Source organism: Dipodomys ordii, unplaced genomic scaffold (assembly GCF_000151885.1).
Source record: "Dipodomys ordii isolate 6190 unplaced genomic scaffold, Dord_2.0 Scaffold142, whole genome shotgun sequence".
Lineage (NCBI taxonomy): Eukaryota > Metazoa > Chordata > Mammalia > Rodentia > Heteromyidae > Dipodomys > Dipodomys ordii.
The window spans coordinates 2,187,282-2,214,604 of NW_012267358.1; the positions used below are offsets into that span (position 1 = coordinate 2,187,282).

The window sequence follows — 27,323 nt, forward strand, 5'->3', positions numbered from 1 at the left end:
AATTAAGACTTCAACTCATCTCCCTCAGTCTCAATATGTCTGTATTACTGATTTACCCATGTCTGTATTGCTGATGCCTACCTACCTAGTATATCATATGGAGTATAAAAGATCCTTGATAGATGTTTGTCAAATGAAGGAATGAATATCTCAACTCAGGTGATCATGGGCAAAATCACCTCTGAGGGAAGCTAGAAGAGTTAACTTGTTCCTCTTTTAATAGAAGGGAAATCTCATATCAATGTCCTAAAGACAAAGCTATATTTGGTCCACCTCAGTGTCCTTTGCTAACTCCATGAGAATGCTTGAATAGGCTTCTAAAGTCTGACAGTTTTGTTTCTGGTCTCCTTTCCCTATAATTCCCCATTAATTACCTGCAGCAACTGTAACAGTTTCATGTCACATTCATGGACTCACAAAACATACAAAGTTGCTTTTCATGAATTTCTTCACTTATATCCCCTTTACCTGGAATACTCTAGGCACTCACTAAGAACCAGCTCCTGTTCCTCTAGAAACCTTTCATGCCCTCACCATAGTGAATAAGTTCTTAATAGGCCTATGTATTCCCACTAGTCTTGTTTATCTTTGGCATATTGTCACATTCTTCAGGGAAAAAGCAAGGTTGAAAGGGAAATGATTTAAGTCAGAGACCATAGCAAAATCAGAGATGGAATCTGTATTTATGTTTTCACTCCATGAATCCTTCCACTAGCCAGTAGATATGTATGTGTGAATTAGTCGTATAAACTGTGATTTCCTTTAAAGCAGGTCCATGTCACCTACCCTTCTATCTTTCCAGGATTTTGTTTGGCTGTTAAGAGGGCTCTTATAGCCTGTGTTTCTATCTAGCTGTATCTGTTACCTTAGGCAATGTAACCCACTTTAAATCTCAGTTTCCTTCTCTGCAAATAAAGATAAGAGTAGCACCTATGTCATAGGATTATTGTGAACATTAGTAGGTGAGTAATGCACACAAAGTACCTAGCACAGTATCCAGCATATACTGTCTGGTCAATAAAGGCTATTTTATTTATTGTTAGTATTCTTAATATTAATAAATCTTTGCCAGTAATAGTTGGTTAAAAAACTAGAATGCAAGAGTTAATGGGAGTAGGAAGTAGATCAAAGGAACAATCTGAGATTTGGGGGAGTCCAAACAAGGTTAGTGGCGCGGCAGGACGTTTATCTATCCCAGTTCTTAGTGCCATGTGACTCTGGGAGGGCCCCAAGCACATGGTTCCATCCCGGCAGCACGGCGCAGCTTGCCTAACTCTTGCACAGCTATTCTAAGCAACCTGTAGGGGGAGCCAGAAAGCCAGTGCCGGGGTTGTGGGGGGGGGGGAGGCTGCTGGAAATCTTCCTAAGGGCAAAAATGACACCCCATCACTACTACCCATCTTAGCCCCACTGTCAGGCTTCCTTGAGGAAGCTCTCCAAGGGCAGCCCTCTACCTAAGCCGAACTAGATGGGAGCTGTCCTTCAGCACCAGGGGCCGCCTTGGCCTCAGGCAAGACAGTGAGGGCAAACGCAGAGTTAGGAACACGGGACTGGTCCGATTGGCGGCAGCCGGCTCCGGTGTCTCCTAGTCATGGGGACAGGGAAGCTACCCATGGAGGCAGTGAAACGCTAGGGAGACACCTCCTCCTAGATTCACCCTCAGAAGTCTCCTCGCCCTCGGGGGCGGGGGGTAGTGCGAGGGGGGGGGCGCCCTGGGGAGGGAGGCTGGAGCCGGGGTTGGTGGGGGAGGGGGAGTTCCTGGGCCTGGGACTCAGCGTGTGGCGTGTGCACGCGGGGAGCGGGCGGATGAACAGAGGCGCTGAAGTGAATGGAGTTGGGGGTGGACTGGAAACATCCCCAAACAGCACAGGCTGCGGCCGACGGGGGCTGGGTTGGGGGGGTGAAGGGGGGGGGTAGTCCTGAGGCGCAGGCGCAGTCGGGGCCCCAGACCCGCTCCCTCCTCCTCTTCGGTGCCTCTTTCTCCGCCCCGCTCCCCCCAAACACACTCGCACACGGGCTCTCAAGGTGTTCTCCGCACAGCGGAAGATGGCGACAGACTGAGGGGGCATGGCCAGCGGGAGCCACGGGGCCGTGCCTCTGGGCGGCCGCCACAGCGGTGTGAACGAGAGGCGGAAGCTAGAGGCGCACTAAGTAAAGCTGGGTGTCGGCGTCCGGCGCCTGTGGCGCTGCGGGGAGCCAGGTGGCCCGCCCGAGCCGGTACTCCGGGAGCAGAGGGTGCAGAGCCAGACCGGAGCCGGCCCGGGACCGACCCGGATCAACGGGCGGAGCACGAGAGAAGCCCAAAGGGCTGGCCAGTGGACTGGCTGGATGGCCTAGAAGGGCGCGGGCGAGGCAGGGAGCGGCACGGAGCGGACAGTGGGCGGCCGGACGCTCGGGCGCGGGGCGGCCGGGCGAGGGGAGCGGAGAGAAGCCGTGCGCGGCGGTGGGGCCCGCAGGGCGGCGCTGAGGGGCGCAGAGCTGCGCTAAGCCGAGACGGCTGGAACAGAGTGCCAGGCGGGCGGCCCGCCGAGGCGGAGAGAAGTGGTGCGGAGCTGAGGGCAGCGACACTATGAGGAGTGCGGCGCCGCCGCCGCAGCCGCCACCGCCCCAGTGCCCCGCACCGCCTCCCGCCGGGACTCTGGGCAGCGCCTAGCGGGGGCCGGGCGGCGGCGCCCCGGGCTTAGCGAGGGAGCGCGGGAAGGGCGCGGGGACGGCACGAGAGCGCTCCGCCACTCCGGCCTCAGCGGAGGGGTGGGGAGCGCCCGGGGCCGGCCGGCCTGTGTCACCATGCGGCCCCCGAGGTAGTGCCTGGACGGCGCCGAGAAGCGCGGAGCGGTGCGCAGCCCGCTCGCTTCAGACAAGACGGCCGTCCGGCCTCGCGCCTGCCTCCTCCCTCCAGCCCGGACTCCCCTGAAATATGTTCTGGGGCGCTTGGATGTGGCCCGAGAAAGACGCCGCCGCGCTGACTATCTGCTGCTGCTGCTGCTGCTGGGCTCCGAGGCCGAGCGACAAACCTTGCGCCGACTCTGAGCGGGCGCAGCGATGGCGACTGTCCCTGGCGTCCCTGCTCTTCTTCACCGTGCTGCTCGCTGACCATCTGTGGCTGTGCGCGGGGGCCCGGCCCCGGGCCAGAGAGCTGAGCAGCGCCATGCGGCCGCCCTGGGGGGCCGGCCGGGAGCGGCCACCGGTGCCTCCTCGAGCGCTGCAGCCACCGCCGTCGTCGCTGGGTGAGCCCAGAGCACCCCCGGGCTCCTGCAGCCCCCGATACAGCAACCTGACCAAAGCCGCCCCCGCCGCCGGCCCCGGGCCGGTCTGCGGCGGCATCCCCGAGCCAACGGGGCTGGATGCAGCTTGCACCAAATTGGAATCTTTGCAGAGACTTTTCGAACCGACTACCCCAGCCCCCCCTCTTCGGCCCCCTGACTCCCCTTCCCGTGCCCCGGCCGAGTTCCCCTCCGCCAAGAAAAACTTGCTCAAAGGCCACTTTCGGAACTTCACTCTCTCCTTTTGCGACACCTACTCGGTCTGGGACTTGCTGCTGGGCATGGACCGCCCCGACAGCCTGGACTGCAGTCTGGATACCCTGCTGGGGGACCTGCTGGCTGTAGTGGCCAGCCCAGGCTCCGGGACCTGGGAGGCATGTAGCAACTGTATCGAGGCTTACCAGAGACTGGACCGACATGCTCAGGAAAAATATGACGAGTTCGACCTCGTGCTGCATAAATATTTACAGGCAGAAGAGTACTCCATCCGGTCCTGCACAAAAGGCTGTAAGGTAGGAACAGGCGACCGCGGCCGGGAAGACTGGGCTCGGGCAAGGGATCAAGGAGCAAAAAGGTTCCCTTCTCTACTCACCATTCCCAGTGCAGCACTGTAAGTGCCGCCCGGAGCCCCTCCTGAGAGAGGAGGCCAAGGGATTCAGGCTAGGTAATCAATCAGCTGGCCAACTTCTATTGATTCAGGTGTGGGCTTCTTAGAGCTGGGCCTTCCTGGAGCCCCACCCCTGCAGGAGGAAGGAGAGGGAGGGGTCCTGGGTCCTAGGCTGGCCAGCCCCAGAGACTTAACCCCCCCTTCCCCAATCCTCAGCCAGGTTGCCTACCTACTGAGCCAGGGTTGAACTTCCTGGGAATGGCCAGTGCAGGGTAAGGCCAAAAGTGGCAGAAGAACATTTTGGCAACCAAACCCATGCCCTTAGGCTCCTGAGACTCCTGGTGGCAGGGCACACCATACTGTTGACCTTATATGACTTGAGGTAACTGACCACAGCCTAAACAGGTAGAGCCCAGAGGTGCCTACCTTCTCCTTAGGACAGAACCTGCAGGCTCCTGTCCTTTAACAAAGGAATGAATGGGACACAGAACACTCCAGCTGTAAAAGGGCCACTAAAGGTTGGTGCAATACAAAATTCCCACTGCCTTCCATCCCAGCATCCCAGGTTGGTGTTGGATGTGGGGGGGGGGGAGTGGGGAGAGATACCTTTTCCTACTGCTAGCCACAAGCATCCAGAGGAAGCAAGAGGCGAGGCAGCTGCAGAACATGCCTGCCCAGGGAAGAGCTGAGTGCTGAGAAACTTCTTCACCCCCAGTAAGGTTGTTCTGAATAGTATGTGGGTAGGGGCTGTAAATATCTGGGTTCTGATGCTATTTCCCTCTTCTCCTCACCTGGCCAGGTAGTCTGTTTTGGGAAGGAAACAGAAAAAGCAAGGTCAAAGGGTCAAATGACAAGGAGACTAGGTGGGATGGTGGCCTCATACATTCTCGAGCTGGGGCCAAGAGCTGGAGGGGGAGATGGTTGCCTCCTAGCCTACCTCATCTCCCTCCAAGGCTTTGGAGAGGAACAGAAATTGTCTTCTTCCAGCTACCATGACCCTCACAGACTTCTGCAAGGTTCCAGATCTCTTGGTGGGTTCCATCTGGATTTGGGGCAGAGGATTGTGGAGGAAAGGGGTAGCTTCTTGATCCTGACTTCACTTTCTCCTCCCTTTTCCTGTTCTCGTAAGCTAGCAGTCTCCCTCCCGCCTCCCTCAGCCTCAGCTGACTCACTGCCTCACTCACACTACCAAATGAGATATTCCACTTCTTAAAGGTGTATAGACAGACACATACACACAGAGCCAGAACACTACCACCACTACCCCAGGCAAAGTCACATAGAGATCCAGAAAGGTCGTTATAGCCTCCAACAGTGCCACAGATGCAGACTCTCTGTCTCTCTCACTCTCACACACTCGTTTCCCCATAGTGTCAGTGTCAGGGAGGCAGAAGTGCTGTAACATGAAGAAGGACACATTTTGTTATACAGAGACATACTGTCAATGTCCAACACAGACCCATTCACTCAGTGAGAGCAGAAGGACTTAGTCCTCTAGGAGATGGAGTAAAGGATTTCAGGTTCTTGTTCTTTTCTCTCCAAACACGTAGCCCCAACTGTGTACCACCTTCACCCCTCCCAATCATCAGGATGAATGAGAGCCACATCATAACTTTCCCATGGGGTTTTCTTTATGTTATAGTTGGCTCCAAGTCCCATCTGATCCCATACTCAATAGTAACTTCTCACACTGGTTATTTTTACCAAGCAGTTTGATGTGGGAGAAGACAACTTATCTCTGATTCAGGAGGCCTCTATGACTTGTTAGCTGTGTGACCTTGGACAAGTCACTTTCCATCCCTAAGCTTTCATTTCCTCATTTGTTAAACTAGAATCATAATCCTTGTTCTACCACGTTCTGAGTCTTTTGTGATAATTAAGTGGAAAGAGGTAACTAAGAGTATTTTGTAATAAGAATTTAACATCTAACATTAATGTAATGTGTAGGGCTTTCAACCCCTTTTACATATGTTATGAAGTTAACTACCCAGGAAGGTTAGTGATACTAGCATCACTACTTCATTTGCAGATGAAGAAACTGAGGTGCAGAAGGACTAGGCATTTTGCCATGAGGTCACTCCACCAATGTGCAGAAGTTCCAGGATTCCAACTTGTATATTTCAGTGCTAAGTGCATGACCTCCTGTCAAGTTCCCTAAAGCCCTCCCTCTTCTCTGTTGTCTCCTTGTCTCTCTCCTGTGAGCAAGTAAACTCCTGCCTGCTGTGCAGACAGAAGGGCAGTGCCAGCTATTCAGCACTCTTCCTGTCTTTCTTACCTCTTCCAAAGCTCTCTTCCTCAACTGAGGCCTGGAACCACAGGGCGCTCAAATCCAGCTGTATTATGAATACTAAGTGGATGGGAGAGACAGTCCTGCTTTTTTCTGCAGCTTCCTTTTCCCACAGTCCTTCATCCAACCTCCCTCACAGACTTCTTTGCCCATCCCTGAGCCTGCTCCCAAGCTCTGAGCCTGTCTGTCCAGCCCCTACCCTAAATGGAATTGCTGGCAGAAGATGCCCCAGCCACACACTTATCTTGAGTGGAGAGCTTACAGACCAAGGCCAGGATGAAGAGGCTTCCTCTCATCTGAAAATCGAGCCTGGAACCTAGTTTTGAGCCACGTGACCCAGGGCCCAGGGCCCAGAGCCTTTGTTTACAGCACCTCAGTCAAATCCTTCCTAGGTGGCCCCAGAAACCTTGTTACCTCCCTCTGAGATATCTGCCCCTGTTTTGGGCCCCACAGGGCCCCGCAAATCATACCTGTCTTCACTGCTGTCTGTGACACCTCCCAATTTAGTACCAGCTGCAACATTTCCTTAATGTGCGACTGACTTCCTCTCGCTCAGCAGGGCGATGTTAGCTCAGGCAGTCTGATGCCCATCCCCATCCTGGTCTCTCCCAGCTCCTGGAACCATGCCTGACCTCTCCATTATGTTCCTCGTGAACTCCAAAGTTCTAACTATCCCTTAGCTGTGCCTAGGAGTACTGGACAACCACCTAATTCTTCCAGCTCTCCATCTTCCCAATCCTGCCATGCCCCTGTCTCTTATTTTCTCCCCCCACCTCTGCCTCTTTCCTACTCTCAATTCAGAACACTCAGACTGGGAGGAGTGGTAAAAGTGGGAGCCAACTCATAGCCTCTTCTGTCATAGCTCTTCATCCAAGAGGGGCTACTATTGATAATGGTTAGTGCAAGGGAAGATGTAACAGTTCTGCTCAATTCTGAACTGATCCACACCCATCTACCAGACTGTTTGATTCTGGGTCTCAAACAGGCCAGGTCACATAGGAGCCTTGAACCCAAGTTCTTCTGGAGAAAGTGAGAGCAGTTTGGCTTGGACAAGAAGAGATTCAGGAGGATACAATCTGGTCTCAGATCCTACACTTCAGAAGAGTTGTTCTGGTACAAATGAAGAAGCATGTCCTAATTGTACTCAGACAAACTTCATAGTTAGAAAGGCTTGCCTTCCATCCTAGCTTCCTCATTTCTTACTGGTGTGCCCTCAAGCTAAGTACTTCAGTTCTCTGGGCCTTGCTTTTCTCATTTGTAAAATGGAGATAATTAATCAAAACAGTCCTACGTGGTCAATATTAATGAGAAGTCTGTATAGGATCTAGGTCTGGCACATTAGAGGCACATACTTCACAGTATTTTCCTTCGCAAGGAACAGGCTACCTTAGGAGGAGGTTCATTCCTGATCTCAGGAAAGGTCTGGCCTGATTCCTGGTTAGACATGCTATGGAAGTGATTCCCACCAGATTATGGGAGTAGGATTATATGGCCATTGGACCAAGTGGCCTCTGAGATCTCTCTCAGTACAGAGTTTAGGCCCATGAATAGAGCCAATTCCCTGAACAGTGGCATTGGATAGGGAGGTCTGACAAGGCGGTTGGGCCTCAACACCCACACACAGAGAGTGGGGGGGCTGCCAGAGCCAACACCTCGCCTTCTGCCCATACCCGCTAGGTCCCTGCTCTTCCTCCACTCCAGCTAGCAGCTGTTTCTGCCTCACTGCCTTCTCTCCTCCCACCTGCCACAGCTATCCTGCCAAGCAGGACTCTGGTCTAATGGTGGGAATGAGAGGTGTTGAGAGCAGAGTAGTGGGCAAAGGGAAAGATCCTCAGGTTGACCAGTGGTCCCTGTTGTCACTGGAAGCATTGCGCTACAAGTGTACTTTCTGATCCAGAGCTCTTGAAGCTGAAGTGGTGCCTTGATTTCTGTTTAGGGGTGGAGGAAGATGGAGGCAGTCAATAAGCAGCCAGCCACCTAGGAACCCTGGCAAATCCAGCCCTATGAGAGAGGCCTCCAGATCCATAGGCACTCATCCTTTCATTACTGAGGCTCATGAGCATGGGGCTCTGGTGCCCATTTTCTTTTTTCTTTTTTTTTTTGGGGGGGGTCGGTTGTGGGACCTGAACTCTGGGCCTGGGCGCTGTCTCTTAGTTCTTCAGCTCAAGGCTAGAGCTCTACCACTTGAGCCACAGCACCATTTTTCTGCTTATATGGTGCTGAGGAATCGAACCCAGGGCTTCATGCATGTGAAGGCAAGCACTCTACCACTGAGCCACCTTCTCAGCCCGAGCATGGGGCTCTGGGAAGGACCAGGAGCCAGGAATTATAGAGCAGACACAGAGAAGAGGCAATGCTCATGGCTAGTATAGAACATATGCTGGGGATGGCAAAGCAGTCTCATGCTGAAATACACTTCTCCAGATTCCCATTCTGAACTACTCCTACCACAACCTTCTCCCACAGTGCTCCTCCCCCATTTTAGCTCATACCCAACACTCTCATCCATATACCAATGACCCACAACCTGCCTAATTTCCTATTTGTCACCCTTTCCAAACAATACTCACGCCTTATTTTCTGATCCTTATCCACTGCACTCATAGTCTTTTGCTCCTCCTCTATCCTCACACCATGCTCCCCTCTAAGAGTATGTCCCTCCCATGCCACTGCTCCACTCCCATTCCTCCTACCCTTTCTCCCAAATTCCACACCATCTTCTGGCTTCCCTACGTCACCTCCTTAGCACACCTCCTGCACTCATGCCTCCAAGCCCCTTCAGTCCTCACATCCCTCACTTTCTACTCTCACTTCACTTCTCCTTTACTCATCCCCATCTCTCTTCTTACCCCTCTCATCTCATCCTCTCTTTTCCTGCCCTTCTCCTTCCTCCTCCTCTAATCTTCTCCCTCTCTGTTCTTGTCTCCTTTCCTTCCTTCTTCCTTTTCACTCAGGCACATAGATACTCATACACACAGAGACACAGAGACACAGACACAGACATACAGACACACACACTTATCCCCCAGTCCTCATGGTTACTTCCCATCCTTCCCACAGGCTGGTGCCTGACTACTATAGTCACCATAGCAACGGGAACTTCCAGAAGGATATACTGGTATCTCCTAAAGATGGGGATGGGGGGACTTAAGGGGAAGAAGGAAGCCTTGCTTCCTCCAATCCAGTATCCTGGTCTGACTAGAAGAGTCTGGTGGACATGGACGAGGTAGAGTAAGGAAAAGGCAGATAAAGGGTGGGGCTGTAATCAAAAGAGGGCCAATGATCTCTGAACACATCACAAACACGAGAGGGTGCTTCTAAGCCATGAGGGGTATATGCAAGTGCCCTCTGCAGACATCTACCTCAGGGAAAGGTATACCCACTATTGTAGGGTGGGGTGAGGTGGGGATGCAGACTGACACTTCAGACTCATGAGTGGGAGTTTGCCCTAGAAAAACTTCTCCCTCAGGGCAGTTCTTTTGTGTTTCCCATCCTCCGAGGCTATTTACTTGTGGTGTGCTTGTATATACTGGGCATCAAACAACATCCAGCCCTCCTCTCAGTCACATGTGGACTCCAGTTGCTGAAATCTAGGGGTAGCTTCAGCTTCTAAGGACAAGTCTGAGCTCAGAAACACTATTCTTCTATGTTGACCTGGTAGATTTGGGAAATGGGTATGCCTGGTTTCTTATGGTTACAAGGTGCATAGACCACAATCTGGGCGGGTGGCAAGGGATGCTGGGATAGCCTTTTGTTTCTGGGCATAAGAGAGGGCTCAGAGTAGCCTGAAGTCCTGAGACTTTGAGGTGAGTAGGTGCTTAGAGGGGAGAGCAAGGGTACCAGGTAAACTGTCCTTGTGGAGTGACAGGGATTGCCAGGACCAATTTTCCTGCTTGAATGGATTCTGGACAGAGAAACTGGAGCCTGAACTATAAGTCTTTGGGCCAGAAGATGAAGCCAACTGGCTCCAAAGAAAGAAAGGTTAAGAAAAGGGAAGAGAAAAAGAATATATAGTTGGATGCCCGTGGCTCATGCCTGTAATCCTAGTTACCCAAGAGGCTGAGATCTGGATGTCATAGTTCAAAGCCAGTTAGGGCAGGAAAGTTCATGAGATTCTTATCTCCAATTAACCACCAAAAAGCCAGAAGTGGAGCTGTGGTTCAAGTAGTAGAATGCTAGCCTTGAGTGAATAAGCTATGGGATAAGGCCTAGGCCCTGAGTACAAGCCCTGAGTACACACACACACACACACACACACACACACTTGAAGAATATACATATATGTGTATATATATATGTAATTTAATCTTGACAATGATCTTAGCAGACAAGTACTATCATTATCCTCATTTTACAAATGAGACAACTGAAGCTCAGTGAGAGGAAATGACCTACCCCAGGCTACATAACTAAAAGGAAGGATAGCAAGGATACAAACCCAGGTCTTTCTGTACTTTCCCTGATGCATGGATTTGTAAAGTAGATATTAATAATCCCCTCCAGCTGTCAGATGCAATTCCCAGGTGGCTAGATTGAGAAGCTGGACTGACTGGAGGGCGGTTCAGCAGAGCTTATTGGCAGCTTGACGTGGCTTAGATCCAGAGTGAGGATCTACCAACATCCTTTTTGTTATGGATCTCAGACTTTTTTTCCTTGAGACCCTGTGATAATTACTGATACCTTGAGAAAGTGATGGAAATATAGTCATGAGTATGGGAGATATTTGCTCTGTCCTTGTACTATAGGTGCTGCAAGAAAGAAGGGAGGAGCCTCTTGGCTCCTCTTGCCAGGAGAGACAGTGTTTCTGTTATATTCTCAGCTCCAATCTGAAAAGATCAACTAGGGAAATAAGGGATAAGATGCCCTAGGCAGATCTAATGCAAGCCTGACCCCTATCCTGTCCTCAGCATGTGCTGGTGGAGCTGGAAGGCAAAACAAAAGCACTGAGACCTTATCACCTCAGCCTGCTGAGGCCTGTCCTGGGATTTGAATGCCCAATTCCCATACCATGTTTTTAAGCTTAGACTGCTAAGCTTCTCCTGAGGTTCAAAATAAGGGCCAACCCATCAAGTTCTGCCTGGAGAAGGATATTTGGTAGTATGAGTTTTACCGTTTCCTGTCTTACTTGGTTTGAAGCAGATAGAATGGCTACCTGACTGATTTGTGAAAGGTGAGCACATCTGTTTAGTGTTGAATTCAACTAAATCTTCCAACCATGTTAATATTTCAGAATTATTATAGACTTTGAATTTTTCAAGTATCTTTTTTTCCTAATTACAAAAAATGATCTTGGAGAAATTTTGGAAGACTTAAAACATGACAGGAGAAGAGGTCTATGAGTTACAGGGTTTGTTTTATTGTGTTAAATTATATGCAACATCTATTTAGACATTTTCACTGTTCAGTGGCATGGAGTTCATTTCCAGGGTTGTAAGAAATCATCACTATCCATTTCTAAAACATGTTTTATCCTTTCAAATAGGAATTCTGTGCTCATTAAACAATAACTCTCCATTCCTCCCTTTATTCCATCCCTGGTAATCACTAATCTACTCTTCAACTCTGAATTTGGTAGTGCATAAAAATGGAGTCATATATTATCTATCATTTTTTTCTGACTGACTTATTTCATGTACCATGATTTCAAGGTTTATTAATGTTGTTGCATCTGTCAGAACTTCATTCTTTTTTTGTAGTTGAATAATATTCCACATTTTGTTTGTTCATTTCTTGTTGGACATTAGGGTTATTTCTACCTTTTCGCCATTGTGAATAATGTTGTCATAAATGAAAATATCTGTTTAAGTCCCTGCTTTGAATGCTTTTTTGGTATACTGGATCATATAATTCTATGCTTTAATTTTTGTTTTTTGAAACAAGGGCTTATTGGGTAGCCCAAGCTGGCCCTGAACTCATGGTCCTCTTGCTTCGGCCTCCCAAGTGCTAGGCTTACAGGTGTGTGACACAATGCTCAGTTTATGATTAACTTTTTGAGGAACTGCAGTCCTGTTTTCCATAGTGATTGCACCAATTTAAATTATATTACACTTTACATTCTATACCATTTTACATATATATCAGCAATGTAAAAGTGTTCCAATCTTCACGTGTTTAGCAATACTTGTTATTTTCTGGGTTCATTTTACCATAACCATCCTGGTGTGGCTACATGTTGTTAGGTAGTTGAGACAGTTTTGCATCTGGTTTATACATTAAGTACCTTTCCATATAATTAGATATTCGCAAACATCATTCTTGATGAGTATACAATATTGTGTCACATATTACATACTTTATTTAACTGGTCCCCTTTCTGTTAGATATTTACATTAATTCTGACTTTTTGGACTGGTTTTGGTTTTGAGACAGGGTCTCACTAGGTAGCCCAAGCTGGCCTGGAATTCACTATGGACCCCAGGCTGACTTCCAACTCATGATTCTCCTGCTTCATCCTCCCAAATGCTTAGAATACAGGCTTGTGCCCAGCTTACCTCCAAGTTTTTTTATTATTATGAATAATGATATAAGGCATATCTTTGTTCATAAATTTGTATCAGATCTATGAAGTTTTTAATACTAAATGCTATCTTGATCATTTTTTCTTATTTTTCTATGCTGAGTTTTTCAAATCACAAAATAATGCATGTTCATTGTATCAAATCTGACAATATAGAGGCTATAAAGAAAACATTAATAATCCTCCTATTCATTCATTCCTAGTCTCACTGCCATGAGGTCACTGATGTTAACAATTTTATGTGCATTCTTCTACCCCTCTCTCTAGGCTTACATAAACATCTACACACAAAATGACTTTGTCTTCCTTTGTTTTGCATACAAATAGCATAAACATTAATTCTGCAGAATGAAGTTTTAAAACTAGAGTTACAGATTCAAAGAGTATTAACCTTTTTAATGCTCTTGACATACATTTATAAATTTCTTTCAAATTACTAGATTATTCTAGTTTATGCCCTTGCCAAAAATGTGAGACTAATTTACTTGGGAAACGATATCGCTTTAGTTTTTCATTTGCATTCCTTTGGTCAGACATTTGTTTTTCTTGTTTATAGACTATTTGTATTGCCTGTTTGTGAAATTGTCTGTTTCTTTTTCGTAGTGATTTCTATGTATGAAAATTGACCTTTTCCAGATCACATTTGTTATTTGTGTTTTAGAGCTGAAAGGAGAGAATGAAAAGAAAGGAATCTATCCCAGGCATTTCATACCCTTTTCTTATTTAATTCTTACATCTGCCCTGTGAAATGCATACATATTTTTCTCATTATCTGATAGAGTAGATAGACTCATAGAGGTCAAATGACTATCTCAAGGTCATCCAGCTAATAAGAGTTGGAGCTTAGATTTGAATGGAGGTCAAATCCAGGGATTTGAATGCTAGAATGATAGTGGTTGTACCCAATATATACTGGTGGAGTTACACTACAGGTAAAGCTTTGTGCTATTGGCTTACACACATCATTTACAAAAAAGGAAGGGTAGTTTCTCCTATTACCTTTATTTGGCAGATATGGAATGTATGGTTCAAAAAAGGAAACTGTCTGAGGTATTACCAATGAGAGCTCAATTGGGTATTTTGACTGCAAGGCTGTCTGAGTTTAAAGATGTGTGACCCTTTTTTCCTACTATCTATACTGCCTACCTGTTAGATTATTTGGACTTCCCAGAGAACCATGTAGACATCCAGGTACAGAGAACAAAGAAAGGTTTATTGCTGGGAAAGGGGCAGCAAGACCCCTTCTCACAAGGGAGAAGTGAAAAGAAGCACTGGCTATTGTCTGAGGTGATCTATATAACCTAGGAGGTTTAGGAGGGGCTAGAAGGGGCTAGGAGGCAGAGACCCTGCTGTGGACATGTGGGCCAGGACTTCATCATGGCAGACTAGGATTTATGGTTGCTGTCCAAATAGTAGATAAGGGGTCCTGCAGCTGAAGGTCACTCTAAGGGGCTCTTGATGCTTTATAAGGTGGTTGCTGCCCCAGAGAGTGTCATCCCAATGTAAGGGGGGGTTGGTAGCTGATTATTTACTGGTTGATTATTTACTGCCTTTACTACTTGGGCCTAGCATTTGCCTAAGAAGGGAGCATGCTAAGCTGTGGAGAGGAGAAGGAGCATACTAAGCTATGGGAAGGGAGCGCTTGGGGCTAACACTACCTATAGACAATCTCATTGGATCAAGACTGAGGTACAGAGAAGGAAAGTAATTGGCTCCTCAGAGATTTAGTGACTGAGTCCTTGTCTTCTTATTGATGACATGTCCAAGTTCACACAGCCAGTTAGTGGAAGAGGCAGAATCAAAATCCTGTTCTATCTGTCCATATGGCTGGAGCAAAGGATTCTTGAAGACCATTTATGGAGTAAGCTGTGGAGAAGGGACAATTATGTGAGATGTGTAGCTGCTCTGAGATGTTTCCAAAGGAAAAGTCTGTGACATTGGGAGTCTTTCAGGGTAAGGTTATTCTAGAAACACGCAAATAGTAGTATTTGTGACAGGAGAACTCATCTTAGCTAAGTCTTAAGTGTCTTACGACACTTCAATTGAGACATCATCTCTTCCTATACCAATTGTGGATTGTCATAGATTTCACAAAAATTATAGCCTCAAACTCTGGGTAGGAAGCTAATGGGTGTGGGAGAAGCAAAGCACTCTCCCTCTCTCTGTATGTGTTTAGAAGGAATAGAAGAAGGAGTGCTTTGATAGGAGAAAGGAAATGATTGTTTGTAGTTCTGAGTATGCAAGTGTCCCTCACTACCCCTCCCCACACAAATTTTATGAATAGACTAAGAAAATCACCCTCTCTAACCAAGTCTAGAGTTCTCTTCACAACTTGGCTTGAACTTCTACCAAAAACAAAATTTTTTGAATGATAGCCTTCCATAGTGGTGCCAGGTTGAAGGAACTATGCCAAGGGCAGTATGGGATGTAAGAATTTGAACACTGAAATATAGGTAAACTTGAACTCAAAATCTACTTTGAAATCTGTCTTTGCTGTAGTTATTGAGGACTTGAATGTATTCCTTAAACAGTCTTGGTACCCCACTTTCTTCACATTCAAAGCTAAGAAATAGGGTCATTATGAGGCTTACATGACAAATCATGCCAATCTTAAGGAGTACAGTGCCTGTGAGATGAGAAGTGCTCCCGTAATGTTAACCACGATATTATTACTGGCTGTGCGCCTTGGGCAAGTTATTTAAACTCTTTGGTCTTCCCTGTCCTTATCTATAAAGATCTGCCTGTACCTCAGGGGGTGATTGTGGGGATTAAATGAATTAATAAATGTCAGGATCAAGTGCTTAAAACAGAGTCTGGCATATAGTAAGCACTTAATAAATGGTAGCTATTATTCTCATCATAATTAGGTGTGTTTAATCCAACTGATTGCTTAACACCCTATTGAAATTCACAACACTGAGTTGGGCTGCTTAGGAGAAGGGAAAGATATCTTGGGAACAGAAGGCAAAGTGTCTGGGGAGAGGGGAATTGGGGAGGGAGAGGAGAATTGGAGGTTAGAAGGCAACTAGGGAGATTCAAATGACAGTATTTGAGCTAACAATGCTTAACTGGCTTAGGAAAGAAGAACAAGCACAGCTGTCAGTCACCTTTGATCAAGTCTCTTCTTTTTAGCCTCTCATCTGCCTAGTAAGCATGATATTGGGGAAAGGAAGAGAAGCAGGGGCAAGGAGCTGGTTTTATGGTGAACTTGCTGAATCGGAAGATGGCTTTCTGGGCAAACAGGTGTGCCTGGCAGGTGAGGAGTATATGCAACTCTAAAGAAGATAAAGTTGCCACTGTCTCACTAACACTGTGCCATTGTATAGAGAAGCCCCAGAAGCTTCCCTCTTTTCATTTTAGTTCATTTCTCTGTCTCTGGGATGTCTCATTAGCCCTGTTACCCTGCTAAGCTCATATAGCCCAAGTTCATAGTTCACACACTTGTGCTAGTGTAGATGTTTCAGGGTAGGACCATGTGGGCTGAATCTGGCCAAGTTAGGTCAACTGTTGGAGATTTTGGGTTGTTTCTATTTTATCAAGTAATATATGTTCCTAATTTTCAAAATAATTTGAAATTCTGTATTCTGATACGTATCTCCACACTTTAAATGTTCTGCCAGTATTGCAATTTCTTTTTTCTGTCTTAAAAATCTTTATGTGTTTGTGTATGTGCATATGTCCAGCCATTTTGTTTTAGTTATGTTTTGACTAGAGTCTAGAGTTTATGTCCAGTCTGACTTGGACCTTGATCCTTCTACATATGCTTCCCTTGTAGCTGGGATGGCAGGTACTCCTCCAATGTCCGGCCTATCTGGTTATCTGATTAGAAGAGGATTTGGCTATTACTACCTGCAGCATCATATGGTGCTTCATACATGCAGAATTGGCATATCACAATTTCCGGTTTCAACAGTCTAATTTATTTACATTATTAGGTTTATAAATATTATTTATAGCTGAGTCATGCAGACTACTGTGATTACATTTGTTTCCTAGGTCAACTTGTTTTCTTAAAATTAATAATTGCTTCTCTTGCTGGATGCCAGTGGCTCATGCCTGGAATCTTAGCTACTCAGATGGCTGAGATCTGAGGATCACAGTTCAAAGCCTGCCTAGGCAGAAAAGTCCGTGAGACTCTTATCTCCAATTAACTACCAAAAATGGGAAATGGAACTGTGGTGCAAGTGGTATAGCACTACTGTTAAGCAAAAATTAAGCTAACGGACAGTGCTCAGGCCCTGAGTTCAAGCCCCAGTACTGGCACACATGCGAACGTGCACACACACACATACACTAATAATAATAATAACAGCCTTTCTTTTTTGCTATTTGCTTGGTTTTCTATGCCTTTTCTCCATCAGTTATAAAAGTTCGTGAAAACACATCTATAACACATTTTTCTCTTTTTTTCCCTTGAGCTCTTTAGTCTGAGATAATTGCTGGAAGCTTAGTTTTAATGTGCTTGTCAAGCACCTTCATGTGTGTATATCTTCTATTTGTATGTCAGCTCCCTTCCTTTGTAACCCTAAGAAAATGCACATATAAGCAGTATGTGGAGTAAAATCCCTGTCCTCTAAGAGCCTACAGTCTTATGGGTATGTGATTATGCAGAGGTCTTGCCAGAAGAAGGCTTGGACTCTGTCCTGGGACTTGGAATTAGGCCATTTCTTTGGTCTCACACTCTAGGCAGGCCTCCCTCTCCCTATCTTTAATGAGTTATTACACAGTCCCCTGGAGAACAAATGGGATCTCAGTCTGCATTAACAGAAACTGTTTTTTAGGACATGAGGGTTGGTACTTCAATTATACTTTGTATTGATAAACCCTATCTAAGGATTGTTTTCATAGGACATACATTCAAAATAGCAACAAGAAAATGGGAATTTTTATGAATGTTAATAACCATATAAAAGTGAATACTAGAAACTACATGAAACTGTCAAAAAGCTGAGGATGTTTGGCTTCAAGGAAATGGAGTCTATACATAGCTATCTCCATTTTTCTTCTCTAACATTACCTTTTCAATTTATTGCAGTATGGATTCTGCCCCTGCTGCTCCATTGAAACTATTCTGACCATAATGATAGTGACTCAAACCAATGTTTTCTTATCTATGTAAATCCTTATCTGCTGACTGCTCCCCATTTGAAATTCTTTCCCCTCTTAATTACAGAATGCCTTTCTCTTCTATTTCTCATCCAATCTGGGGTGAGGGGGAGTTGGTTGTTGTTTTGCTTGTGGTACAAAGGCTCCAATGGAGGGCATCATGCATGCTAGGCAAATACTTTACCACTGACCTACACCCTCAGCTCTTCTCCAGTCTCTTAAACTACTCTTCCGACTTAATCTGATTTCCTCTAGTGATGATCCTTATTTCTCTCTACTCTTTATTCCCTTGGCTTCCAGTGTTGCTGTTACCAGTCAGGGTAAGCTAGGTTATACTATAGTAGCAAAGAACCACCAAACACCAGAGGACTGACAAAACAAATAGTTATTGCTTGTTCATGATACATGTCTAAAATTGGGTCAGCAGGAAGCACCTCTTTATGACAGTCAACAAAACACCTAGCATAGTAAAAAAATAAGTCCATCTCAACTTTGCTGCCATAGTCAGAAACAGAGGAAAGAGAATGTGGGAAATCATATACTGTCCCATAAATCTTCTTCCCAGAAGTGATCAGTGCATCACTTCAAGTCACACTTAATTGGCTTGTGTAAGTCATATGGCTACTCTTAACTTCAGACAGGAAAAGTAGAATCCTACTATGTTCCTAACCCCTTAACTCCTGATAACTCCCAAACTTTTATCTAGAGCCTCCTTTTAGCAAGACTAATGCCTCCCCTTGATATTTCCATGTAGCTGACGTGTGTGTGTGCACGCATGCGTGTATGCATGTGTGCATGCATGTGTGCACTTTAATGTCAATCTTACCAAAACCTGAACTCATCTTCACTCTCAAATCTACCATTTCTTCTGTTCTGGTTTCCTTATAAAAATGAAATTACTATTCATCCAGTCAACCAAGCTAGAAATCTGGTACTTTTCCTAAGACCCTCTCAACTCCCTCATTTTCCACATTTGTAAGTAATCATTTTAGTTCCATCTCCTTAACATCTATGATCATATCTGAACTTTTCTTCCAATTTATTTCCTCTGCTGCTACTGCCTCAACTGAAGCCCTTTTCATCTCTCACTCACATGGTTACAGTAGTTTCCTAACTGATCTCCCTGCCTCCAGTTTCAACGTCTATATTTTATCCTCCATACTTCCATTCAGATAGAAATCTAAAAAGTCAGTTACAAATGTAAGCCATTAAAATAAAATTTGTCAAAGAGCTGGTGGTTCATGCTTGTAATACTAGCTACTCAGGAGGCTAAGATCTGAAGATCACGGTTTGAAGCCAGCCTGGGCAGCGGGGAAATTCTATCAGACTCTTATCTCTAATTAGCCACCAAAAAAAAGGCCAGAAGTGGCGCTATGGCTCAAGTAGTAGAGTGCTAGCCTTGAGCACAAAGACTCAGGGATAGCACCAGGTCCTGAATTTAAGATCCCCCCTCTCTGCCTCTCACAAACACACACACACACACACACACACACACACACACACACACACACACACACACACACACACACACACACACACAATCACTTATGTTTTGAGGCATTGTTTTGCTTTGTGTTCCAAGCTGGCTTCAAATTTGCAATCCTCCCGCCTCAGCCTACCAAGTAGTGAGATTACAGGCTTGTGCTACCACACTTAGCATAGACTATTGTTAATTATACGTTTCTTAAAAGTTTATTAACATTCTCTGTTACCTTCCAGAAAAAGGGATTTCCTCCTTAGCATCACAGCATATTGATATGGTCATGGCCTTCTTGTGTAACCCCATGTTCCACTATGCCCCACTTTTGCACCCTGTAATTATACTGAATTATCTACAGTGTCTGAATCCAGAACTCTTTCATGCCTCCTTGACTTTACACGTGTTTATTCTTTTTTCTTGAAATGTACATTACTCTCTCCCTAACCCACCTACTGAATGTTTCCTTTTTTTTCAAGTCCTAACTCAAGCCTTTCTCCTATGTAGGTATTTTCCTGTCTTTCGGTCTTCAGCCTTCAAAACACAGTCTTATAACTCCTCTCATTATGATACCACTGTACCAGGCAATTTATAGCAATTTATAATGATTATTTTTCACATGGTTGTCTCCCCACTCCTTGAAGACAGGAATGTTATCTGACTCATCCCTATTATAACTCCCAGCACAATGCCAGGCACTCAGAAGATGTTCAAGGTATGTTCGTTGCATGGAAAAATGAATGAGGAGACTAGATTCATAAATGCCTTCAGTGCTGACCTGGGGCAGGAAAGAAGGTAACTGTTCTGAATGACCTCTGATAAGAAGCATGAGGTAGTAAGAACCATGAGTGAAGCCACAAGAAGCATTAACTCAGCTTAAAAGAAGCAAGAATGTCTTTAACTGCTAGGGTTGTCTGAAGATATGGGCTTCCCTAGGAGAAAATGAGCTTTCTGTAACAAGGTTTACAATCAGAAGTTAGGTAGCACTTTTCAGTGATGTTGGAGTGGAACTTGCTACAGCAGTGAACTGAGGGCTCTCATTCTTAGTCCTTTCCATTCTGAAGCAGTTAGGAACTTGTCTCCTCTGCTCACCTAATTGATATGGGTCGTTAAGGCCCTTTTGGAAGCATACCCGCATTACTGCCCTAATACTACTTTTCAATCCCTAGCCAACCTGAGCCTAGCTAGCCTTCAGGCTGTTGCCCTAGAAGTCTTGACAGCACAAAGGCCCTCTGGAACTGGGCTGGTGTTACATTCTCACCCATGTCCCTACTCATCTCTCCCATCTTTCTCCTCCAGACTAGGCCACTTTGATTCAGGACTGCTCTTTCTAAGAAACAGTACTGCTATTGCTTATTTTTATAGCCACTTAAATAAAGCCCTACCATCTTCATGGATTTGCCCTATAATGCTTCTAATCCTATTCTGATTCTGCCAAAGCCAATGGAACAATTGCTGTCCCCAGAATTATATCCATGACCTTCTTCCTCTGGTTGGAGAGACTGATACTAACCTTACTTTGAAAGCCCAGAGTCATGAATAGGGGTACTTGTTTTTTTCAGAACTTGCCAACTGTGTCCTTCACATCATTCTAGGCATGCTGGTCAATGCAGCATAAGGTGACATCGGGTTATCTTTCAAGGCGCCTCTTCTGTCAGCCCCTGGTAAGAAACTAGCTTGTGAGGGATTAACATGGCCAAGACAATCCCTCTCTCTGGGCCTGAGTTTCCCCAGGGGTAAAATTGGGGGTGAAGTGGTTACTAAAGTATACATTGGCTTTCATTCTAGGCCCAGCCCCCATGTCTGCTATGCTTCCACAAGCATTACTGCTATAGCTCCTGGCCAAGGGTCCCAGGAGTACATAAAGAAGACAAGCAGCCATGAAGAGAAGGCCTATAGGGAGGATTTGGATGGGGAAACAGCCCAAGGGAGGGAAGCAAGGTAGAATTCAAGAAGGAAACTATATACTTCTTGTAGCTCTCCTCTCTGGAGGATTTACCAGCTCCAATACCAAGAAACTTAGAATGGCCTCCTCTTTCTAAATTCTCTGACCCAGAGTACCAGCTTTGGGATGTGAGTGTGCATTCATGCAACACTCAGTGAAGTCTGGCATTTCTGTGTGTTAGATTGTAGAAAGCATACCCTGGCTAAGGCTGCAAGCCTAGAAGCCGGGCTAGGTTGGCCAGGTCTTCCCACTTCTCCCTAAACTGGTGACAGCAGAGGCTAAGATGGGTGGGGGTCCCCTTGATCTTGCCTCTCCTGTTTCAGGAGTGGCTCTGACACCCAGCTAGGAGGGAGAGTGGGACAACATTCCCAGCTTCCTTTTTGGGTTAATTGGTGTTTCCTCTAGTTACTCCCTACTTCCTTCCCCTCCCAGTTCCCATAGCAACTGGGCTGTAGCTGCCAGAACTTGATTGAGCCCAGCGGTGGCCTGACTAAGGTGGGGAAAGGAGGGCAGTGCTAGGTCAGGGCCTCCCATCCCACCCATGCCTCCCCCTACTACTTTAAGGGCTTAGGATGGTCCAGTTCAGAGAAATAAGGCATGATAGAGAAACCTTACTGCCAGGCTTCTGAGAAGCCCAGAGCAGGCCTGGTTCTCCACAGCTCCTGTCCCCTCCCCCAGGCCTCTGTGTCCTGCCCTAGTTTAGACTTTAGTTGCTGGTAGGGTGGTTCATTAGGAAGATCCCTAGAGTCAGAGTGGCAAAACCAGGTTTTAGGTTCTTCCCTCTGCCACTATTTTATATACCTGTAGAGGAATGAGGCCTTCCCCCTTTCTGGATCTGTTTTGCCAGCTATAAATGGTTCTTCACCCTGACTGCATACTAAAATTGCCTGAGGTGTTTTGTGAACCTGTAGATGTGGGCCCCACCTGCAAGGACTCCGACTTTGTTGGTCCAGGGGTGAAATAAGCTTGGCATTTTAAAAGCTCTCTGAGTGATTCTAACATGCACACAGAGCTGAGAAAGTGAGAATAAAAGATCTTCACAGGTCTCCCAACTGACTGTTATCTAGTTCTAAGACATTTCCTCCTATTCTTTGTAATATGCCCCACAACCCTTCTAAGCCTGGCCCTTCTGGCCCTCTCCCTGTCCTCTCAGATGAGTGCCCAGGACCCTGTGACTATCCCAGACAGCAAGTTCCCTGGTTCAGGTCTTATACTGATGAAACAGGGCAAGCTCAGGTTAAGACCATCTTGAGAGTTTGGATATGTGGCTTAAGTGGTAGAGCCCCTACCTAGCAAGCTTGAAGCTTTGAGTTAAAACTCCAGTACAGCCAAAATTTTAAAAAAGACTATCTAGAGAACAGAGACATAGAATCTAAGGTAGGGTTATTGCCCTGGATGGGAGTAGCGCTGAGAGCCAGACCTTTTACTTGAAAAGGACTGCAGGCCACCTTCAAGCATTTGGACGAGCAATGGCTCAGGTGGCCTATTGTGGGGCCAAGAAACTGGATTACCTCTGAGATCCATGTCATTATTCTTCCTCCATTCTCCTCATTAGCTCCTTGCCTGTTCCTGCCTCACCACCCACAGGCCTGGTGTCCTCCCCAGGCAATCTGCTCACCCACTTGTTGCCATGGTGACTCTGGCTGGGGGTGTGGAGACTGGGGGGTCGTCTAATTAAGGAGAAAGGCCGCACTCCCACTGTCAGGCCACCCCTCTCCTCTCCCCTGCCTTCTCTCTCTCCCTTCTTCCCTCCCTCTGGGAGCAGATAAGGGAGTGCCCAGCCACTATAGCTTGTTACTGGGCTAATTGCAGTTGCCTGTGAAGAGGCCAAGAATGCCACTAGGGCCTCTTTATCTAGAAGCAAGAATATTAACCTGAAAGAGCCCAGAGCCATTCTCCAGTGGCCCTGTGAGCCCCCACTCCACTCACGGACATGGAGTGGAGGGTCGATCCTCCACAATTTGGGTTAAGAGTGAGGTAGACTCCAGGCCCAGGCTGGAAGAGATGCACAAGCAAATGTAGACAGAGACTCAATTAATTTTTTGGCATTTGGGAGCTTAGAAGACAGAGGGCAGTCTTTGAAGTATTAGGGCCATTTACTTTTAGAAGACTTTACTCTCTTTCCTGCCTTATTTCTATTTTTCCAACCTTTCTGAACTCTTCTACCTCTTTCTGTATACTTCCATCCTTTTCAGCTATCCTGATTCCTTCTCATCCACCCTTGATCTGTCTTCCTCCCTTTCTTACTCTTGCCTTAGCAATCCAACTTCACCTTACCCCTTCTTATGCCCTCACCTGCTCTTATCTCCCTACTTTTTACCTTTCTCTCATCTTCAACTCCCCTCTTATTTTTTTCACTCATAGTTCACCCCCTTACCGCCCTTATAACCCCCTCTTATTCTCCAGTCTTCTACCGGACAACCCTGCTTTTTCACTACCACCATAATTGCCAGCATTCATTAGCCCTCTACTCCCTATGCTTTAGTACCTTCTTACACATTTCTCTTTTATTCCCTTATCCCACCCACTTTCACTTCCTCTTGTCCTATAAGCTCCTTTTAGTGCTTCCTTTACCCCTAGCTCTCTCTTGGACTGCCTCTGACCTTCACCCATTCTTTTTCACCCTTCCTCTATTGTGTTCTCATTCCTTTTCAGGTATATTATAACCTAATAATATCATCTTTAGGAATATATATAAATAGAATTGGAGACAAGTATGTAAGTGATAAAAAGGTATTCAGTGGAGAATTGTTTAACCACAACAACAACTTAAATATCCATGGACAGGCAAGTGGTAGCTTCTCATCCCATTCATACAAAACCATTCTCTGTTTTCTTGGTATACCATGTAATCGTTCTTCTCAATGTCTTTGCACAAGCTGTAACCTCACTATGGAATGCCCCTTTGTCTCATCTCTACCTTATATGTAAAATCCTCCTTTGAGTTCAAGCTCAACTATTAGTACCTCCCTGGATTCTTTCCCCGCTTTTCTATTTGCTTCCAGCCAATGATACACAGTTTGACATCTATAGTACAGGTCATATGCCAGCTATTCAAGTTAGTTGTGGTCTACTTATGTGATGTGAGTTTCCATGGGGAAGAGACTATTCTCATCTACTCATCCTCTTCATTCAGGTCACAGATACTGTATGAAGACATAATGACTAATAGACAATGGCAAATAGATAAACCCATGTCTGCCCAAATGCAGCTCACCTTTCAGTGGAATCAACAGAGGCAAAACAAAAGTGGAGACAAATTAATACTTGTTTTTTGTAGTGAATAAGGATTAAAGAAAAAAGAATAGTGAGGATGGCATCCTCTGGTATAAGTGGTCAGGGAGACCCAGTCTGAGGAAGTGATATTTAAACTGACACCTGAAACATGAGAAGGATACTGTCATACAGGCAAAACATGATAGTATCCTACACAAAGCCACTAAGAGTACATTTGGCAATGGTTGGAGGTATTTATTGTTGTTCACAATGGAGAAGAGAAAATGTTACTGGCATCTAGAGGACAGTGGTATTCTCAGTATCCCACAACACATAGGATAACCCCCACAACAAAGAATTGTCTGACTCAAAATGTCTATAGTATTGCTGCTGAGAAACCCTGGGCTTGATAGGACCTATGGTTTGGAGCAGGGGGGCTTCCTTACTAGGACCCAGTATCTGGTAGCAATGGGCTAGATGAAGGGCACATAGTAGATCCATGAAAGTGAAACTGCAAAGCAAAAGCAATGGCATTGTATCCATGATGACTGCACTTACATCAGGGCTGAAGCCAACAGGAGAGAGCATGGATTAAGTGGAGCTCAAAAGCACATGTGGTGCCTGGTATGGCAGATTCTGGTTTTTATTAAAATAACCCCTCCAATTTGTATTGCCCTTTAGAGTTTACAAAACAGTTTCTTATGTACCATATTATTTGATCCACATAATACCCTAATGAGCAAGATTAGTCTCTCCATTTCTTTCTTGAATTTAGAAACAGTACAATCAGCTAAGGAAATGTTTGCTAAACAGAATGCAACTGAAATTTGCCTTGTTATATATGGGTAACCTTAGATAAATCAAAACACCTCTTTGAACTGAACATAAGATGCTAGGGTAGGATGAAGTAGAGACTGGTAAAGCTTTGACATAGGACTAATTTTGTGATTTTTTGCCAAAAAGCAAATTCTGTCTTGGATGACTGTATGTTGGGGAACTTGGGACTTTTGGCTATGAGATAAGAGATCTTAGGGGAAGATTAGGGGTCATGATGCAAACCTTTTTTCCTCTTCACCTCCTTGGGTCCTAGGGTTAGTTGGCCAGGGCTTTCTTGAGAGACCAAAAATACTCTCTCCTCAGCTCTGAAGGTAGGAAGGGGCAGACATGTGGACTGATGCTCTTTCCTCTCCCCACAGGCTGTCTACAAGGCCTGGCTGTGCTCAGAATACTTCAGTGTGACCCAGCAGGAATGCCAGCGCTGGGTGCCCTGCAAGCAATACTGCCTGGAGGTGCAGACCCGGTGCCCCTTTATCCTCCCCGACAATGAGGAAATGGTATACGGAGGGCTCCCTGGTTTTATCTGTACAGGTAAAGGCTGGGTACTGGGGAAGAGGGAGGAGGTGTGAACTCAGAGCAGGAACCAGGTCAGGGGAGTGGGAGTAAGGAGGACAGAAGGGGAGATAGGCTAGAAGGAGATCAGTGGTTGGACAAGTAAGCAGCAAAATCCATCGGTTGGGATGGGGCCAAATGGAATAGGAAAAAAAAAGACCAGGGTAGCCATCTCTGCAAAATATGCTCAGCCAGGGAGTCAGTTTCCCAGAGAAACTGACTAGGATACCTGGGAAAGAAGGGCTCAGAAAGGAAAGATACTGAGTGCCAAGGAGAAAGAAGTTGCATTCAGTTACCTGAACAGTCCCAGCTTTGCAAATCTCCTCTCCAGGTAAGGCAGAACCATTGCCCCCACCCCCAGCACCCCACCCCACCTTCCTTATTCATTGGCAGGGTTGCTGGATACTTCACCAAAGCGGCCGGAAACCAAGTGCTGTGACGTGCAGTGGGTCTCTTGCGAATCGGAGAAGAAGAAGTTCAAGGAGTCTGAGACCCCCAAAACCCACCACCAGCAATTCCACCACTCCTATTTCCACCACTACCACCAACAGTACCACCACTACTATCCCCGCCATGATCCCCCAGGCCGAGTCAGCCACAAGCCCTCCCTGCTGCCAGTCTCTGGGGGCTCCCGTCTCAGCCCCAGCAGGATCCGGCTCTGTGTCCTTGTCCTCATGCTCCTCCATACCATGGTGTCCTTCTCCAGCAACCAGGGTGGTGGGGGACTGGGGTTGGAGACATTGCCTGCCCTAGAGGAGGGCCTGACACAAGAAGAGTGACAGGGGTAAGGGAGGACAGACCTCCACCACACACTGACATCAGCTCCAGCCCCCCCCCAGGTGGGGGGGAGGGAGCTCCTCCCATGGGAGGACCAGGTGGGAAGGTGGGGGAAACGGGGGTCAAATTAGCCCCCAACCTACCCCCACACCCAAAGCAGCTCCAACAGAATGGCCAGAGGGCCCCAGGGAGCTATAAATTCATCCCGGAGTAAAAGATAGGAGCAGCAGGTGCCCCCTCCCAAGCCCCACCTATGGGACTTAGCAAAAAAAAAATAGGGGGAGTGGGGGCTGGAATTGCCCACCCCTGCTGAGAGCCCTGACCCCAGGGAAGGAGACTGCTCACCCAATCTCAGCCCTGCAGGGAATGTTGGGGGGCATAGAGGGGAGAAACTCTTTTCCCCCTCAGCATTCCTTTTGTTGCCAAGATCCTTAATTCCCTCCTGCCCATATCCCTAAAGGCAACGGCAGACAGTGCAATTGCCCTCCTGCCACTTCAGTGCCCCTTGGCCCATGTGGGGCTATCAGAAGTGAAGTGTCAGACTGGAAGATGAGGTGCGCACAGTTGCAGCTGTATTGGGGCTCTGGTTAAGCTGTGCCCTTAACCCTCTAGGCAATGAGGGGTAGTGCTGGGGTATGAAATGAATGGTGAAAGAGAATGAAGATAGGGGAAGAAGAGGACAGGCAAGATTCAAACTGGGGGCCTGAAGAAATGGCCAAATTGGCTCCAGCCACCTGGC

At 46.5% G+C, this 27,323-nt stretch overlaps 1 protein-coding gene across 1 annotated transcript; it reads left to right on the forward strand.

Moving 5' to 3' along the window:
* The first annotated feature begins 2,882 nt into the window (after positions 1 to 2,882).
* Positions 2,883 to 27,323, forward strand: Fam155b (family with sequence similarity 155, member B). Its single transcript, XM_013031655.1, has 3 exons — positions 2,883 to 3,775; positions 25,615 to 25,786; positions 26,201 to 27,323. Exons 1-3 carry the CDS (start codon positions 2,918 to 2,920, stop codon positions 26,584 to 26,586), a joined length of 1,416 nt encoding a protein of 471 aa, XP_012887109.1. The 5' UTR covers positions 2,883 to 2,917; the 3' UTR covers positions 26,587 to 27,323.